At 39.2% G+C, this 4,611-nt stretch overlaps 1 protein-coding gene across 1 annotated transcript in view; it reads right to left on the minus strand.

The window, feature by feature from the left end:
* phf11 (PHD finger protein 11) overlaps positions 1-3,517 on the minus strand; it is a gene marked incomplete at its 5' end in the record, with an annotated part of 7,570 nt that extends 4,053 nt beyond the window's left edge. Inside the window, 10 exon segments of the mRNA XM_014340033.2 lie at positions 1-49; positions 139-206; positions 1,616-1,638; positions 1,728-1,807; positions 1,898-1,947; positions 2,060-2,130; positions 2,845-2,948; positions 3,026-3,060; positions 3,194-3,327; positions 3,413-3,517. Coding sequence (XP_014195519.1) covers positions 1-49; positions 139-206; positions 1,616-1,638; positions 1,728-1,807; positions 1,898-1,947; positions 2,060-2,130; positions 2,845-2,948; positions 3,026-3,060; positions 3,194-3,327; positions 3,413-3,517 — 719 coding nt within the window.
* Positions 3,518-4,611: the final 1,094 nt, after the last annotated feature.

Raw genomic sequence — 4,611 nt, forward strand, 5'->3', positions numbered from 1 at the left:
GACTCTAATGGGGCGTATATATCCATTGGAGTGTTATTGTCATTGTCAACTATATATATAAGATAAAAGAAAGGGGTTTGTTAGCTAGAGTGATAAGCCCACAGAGGTTACATTTTCTTCCCTTGCAACGGGGTTGACCTGAATTTGAAGAATCAGAGAGTCTCCTCTTCCGGCGAAGCTTAGGTTTCAAGAGGGTCTCCTCCCGCCTGTAACAAAGGTAAGGAATCATCACAACTGTTTGCAAGGTTTGCACCATTTTTATTGTAACCAACAGGACACAATTTGCTCTTCTCATTTCTTTATATTGTCAAGCAGAAATGTTATTTTGTTGTTTGTTGTTATTTTTTTTAAAGTGATCTTGAGCACTAGCTCTCCAGGCTTTCTAAAGTCTTTCAAAGTTTTGGTTGCTTTATCGCTCATTTCCAGTCCAGTCCTTAAACCTGGGCATTTTCAGATGAATGTTTCTTTTGTTTGTTAAACCCCTTAACACGGATCTATGAATCATTCAAGCTTAAAAAGTGCACTTACCTTAAGGGATAAACCAGTGAACCCATTTGAAATTGTATTTTCAGGCACTTTGTTACTAGCTGCCTGTTGCAAACACCCCCCACCCCCATAATTTGTTTCCACTTCTTTAGTTGAATCTATGTAAAATACCAAGGATTGGTATAAAATATGTGTAAAACAGTTTAAAGGGTATAAAATATATATATTTTTTGCACCAGCAAGGTTATTCCCAAAGAGATTGTAGCTGAAAACCTGGCAAATCTCAACATGGTGTGCAGTGTATCCTTAAAAGAATTTTGAGGAAACGGCACACATGGAGGGCACACATAAAAGCTGTCTACAGCAGATGCACAGTACTTCCAGTATGGGCAAGTCATGTCACGTCACATCAAGACCTGAGAGATGCATCTGGTCCAGATGATCCATCTACTGTTCACTAAAGCGTCATCAGAAATGGTTTCAGTGTGGCTATCAAAAAGCCATTATTAATGATGCGAAACAGGAAGGAAATTAACAGGTCTTATGGAGTAATGAATTCAAATTGGTAAAATGTTGTCCAGTATGTTTGGAGGAGGTCAGGAGAGAGGGGCAGTCTACACTGATCTGGTGTAGGTCGGTCATAATTTGTGGCTGCATTTCAGCCAGTGGCGTTGGGGATTTTGCCAAAAACGATGGAACATAAATCTAGAAAAGGCAGATTTTCATCCACCATACAATACCACCTGGAAGGTTTCTGATTGGCAAGAAGCCTGGAGAATTATTCCTGTAGAATACATTGACATTTCCAGCTATTCATTCTCTTTTCCTTATCCAATATTGCAGGTCTAAAATGGGCCTATTTCCCATTTCCTAGCAAAATATAAAGAAATGAGCAATGACTTAAGACTATATAGAACCACTTGAGTTCCTGACTTGTTTTGTGGGTGAAAAAAAAACAACTGGGGTTTTAAGTGTGAAGTTGTTTAAAGTAAGAAAGAACGATGGATCGAACTGTACAGACTTTTAAAATGAGCATTTAAGCTACCATATTAGATATAAGGGTGATATTCTAGCCAAAATTCTGAACGTAAAATTATTGTTCAAGACATAGCGAGCATCCCATACTTACTTGTCACAGTCACTCAACTGTCTCTGTTTAAAAAGCAAAGACAAAAAACTGTAAAAATAACAAGCAAACTTGAAAATAGAACTAAAAAACTTTAAGTGACTGTGAACAACACCTTGGAAGAACTACACATTGTACTGTTAGATGAGCTGGAGTCATAGCTGTGTACAGAGGATCCAGCTGCGGTACCTTCTCCTGCCAATTACAAAGCTATTTAGTATTTGGCACAATGGGGAAAAAATAACGACTTCATAGTAAATGTCAATCTCTCTGAGCAACACTTACCGTCAGTGTTCTTCTTAAGTGACGCAGGAGCATGTTTGTCACAATATGACCTAAAAACACACATCTGCTAATTACAATGTGATACATAAAAAAAAACAGAAAAATTAAACCACAGACAAATAAGTCAAAAAAGGAAGAAAAAAGATGTTTGTAAATACTCACATAACAATGCTATTAGACAAACTTTCCAAGCTGATATTACCTTCTCTCTTCTCACAGGTTAGGCAACATACCTCATGAAAACAAAACGTATTGGTTATTTATAACAGAGGAGAACGCACACACAAATGCACCACATAGCTCGCAGGTTAATGATGATAATCTCTGGCTCCATTCCACTGGTGGAGGTTTCTTCCTGTTAAAAGGGAGTTTTTCCTTCTCACCGTCACCGAATGCTTGCTTATGTGTTACTGTACACACTTTTACCTTACAATATAAAATACTCTAAAGTGAACGTTGTTGTCCTTTGGTGATACACAAATAAGGCTGAATTGATGATTGATTTTGTAATGGTATCATCAGACTTGTGGTCATGTCTTTGACTGAGTCTGACTAGAGTATGTTCCCCAACTGCTGATGTAGGAAATCGCACAGACATGCATGTGTAAAGTCTGCGCTTACACTGTTATTTTGCTTAATTCCTCATGGGATTTACTAATTTTGACCCATTTGGTTAACTACAGAAATTAACTGTTCGGGTCTGTGTTTATCAGTTAGAGCATTGTTAGCAAATCTTAGTCAATCAACTACCATCTGTGCATTCTTGCGATCCATGCTACATTGCTTCACATAGCAAAATTTGGCCTTTTGTTGAAATTACTAAAAAAAAAAAAACACACACACACACAAAAACAACAACAAACCCAAAACTGCAGGATCAAGCTGCTAGAGAGAGATGGGGGCCTCTGCCCCCCAAAAGTCTGTTTTAGTAAATCCATAAATCTAACCTTAGATGGTCCGGGTGCGTTGGGGTTTGGGGAGTTTTTGAGTTTTTTGGAGGTTCTGGGCTTTTTGGTGGAAGAGGCAAACTCATTTGTGGAAGTGCTTTTTTCTGGTCATGAGAAATAAAAATGAAAATCAAAGTCTGTCATACACTGAATAAATAAAGGATAAAAATTCAAAACTTACGTGTTTGCTGCTCAGAGTGAGATGAGCAGTATATCCTGTTAGAAAAACACATAAAACACATTTTTAGACAACTACAATTGTCCCAAGCAGTGCACAGCAGGAGTTTTTATTTTTAGGATAACTGAATATCTTTTTCGACAGGCAATTAAGCAGATCTGTTAAACTGACACATAGCGCCCATGGTCATCATCTTCAATAGTCGTCGCTCCCTCTTTAAGAGCACACGGGTAATGGTAGGACTTTTTGCAGCGTTTGACTTCACACCCAGCAGTGGCTCCCCTTTTCTTACAGTGGTTACAGGTCTAATGCAAACAAAGGAGTAAGACATTTAAACATTGCTCCCAGTGCGTGCTATACTTTAAATCACACAATTTCTAATATATTTACCAGCTTGCTTCCTCGTTTCACCTCATTCAGCACATCCCCCACCGAGAAGCCAAACAGGTCATCGAACTGTGGTGAATCCCGGCAAAAGATACCAGCAGAAAATAACTGGAAATAACAAACAACACGAAATTCACGTGAAGGACATAAATGAGCATGAAGTAGAAAAACTGTAAATGGACTGGTTCTTATAGAGGGCTTTTCTACTCCACCTTACCACTCAAAGCACTTTATGCAGCATGACTCATTCGCCCAAGCACTTTTCTTCTATGCTTAAGTACTTTCTATCCAACATTGACACTTCAGGGGACACATTGAAGCAATTAGGCCCTGGACTTGGACTGGAGGAACCGCGATTGAACCCAGGGATTGAACCACCAACCTTCAGATTAGTAGATGGCCTGCTCTACCTCCTGAACTACATCTACCCTAAACTTGTGAGTTCATAAATATGGCATTTGTCCTAAAGCAACTCAAAAGAGGTTAAGGTAATCCAGGTAAGTATGTGTAAATGCATGTGCTTGTGCACGTGTCCCCTCTTGAAGTGTATTTTTAAAAAGAAAAAGTAATAAAAACATGGCTGTACACTTAGATATAATCAGTTAAAATAATAGATTTGGTTTATTAGACTAAGTAAGGCAATACTTAAAATTCATAAACTAGCCACCAAATGTCATGTTTCCTCGGTTAAGATCCTCTGCTAAGCCTTGAGTGCAGACACCTTGTGCGTGGTTGTGTCTTCAGTAAATAAAAAAGCATTAGGCTGAGATCAGGTGACTGACTTGACACTAAGTATACTGCTTTGGCAGAACACTTTGGGTCATTATTCATTCACTCTGAGAAGGGCTGTACAATCACTTTGGCAGCATTTGGCTGAATCTGAGCTGAGACTGTAGCCCTGTACTCTTCACCGTTTATCCTGCCGCGTCTATCGGCAATCCCATCATCAGTAAACACTAGTGCTGGCCATGCTCACAACAAAACATAGATAATGTAGTATGCTTCAGCTCACGATGTGCAGGCTCTTTTGCTGACTTTTTTCTGGCAAAGTCTAATCTGACCTTCATGTTCTTGACTGTAAACCGCGATGTGCACCTCGTAAACCGTCTGCATCTCCATTCATGAAGGAGTCTCTAGACAATACTACGCCAACTTACTTATTTACGCACGCAAAGCTACTGGTCCGGACGGGATTCCCGGCC

Source organism: Haplochromis burtoni, unplaced genomic scaffold, assembly GCF_018398535.1.
Source record: "Haplochromis burtoni strain Fernald_Lab_line unplaced genomic scaffold, NCSU_Asbu1 Contig_333, whole genome shotgun sequence".
Taxonomy (NCBI): domain Eukaryota; kingdom Metazoa; phylum Chordata; class Actinopteri; order Cichliformes; family Cichlidae; genus Haplochromis; species Haplochromis burtoni.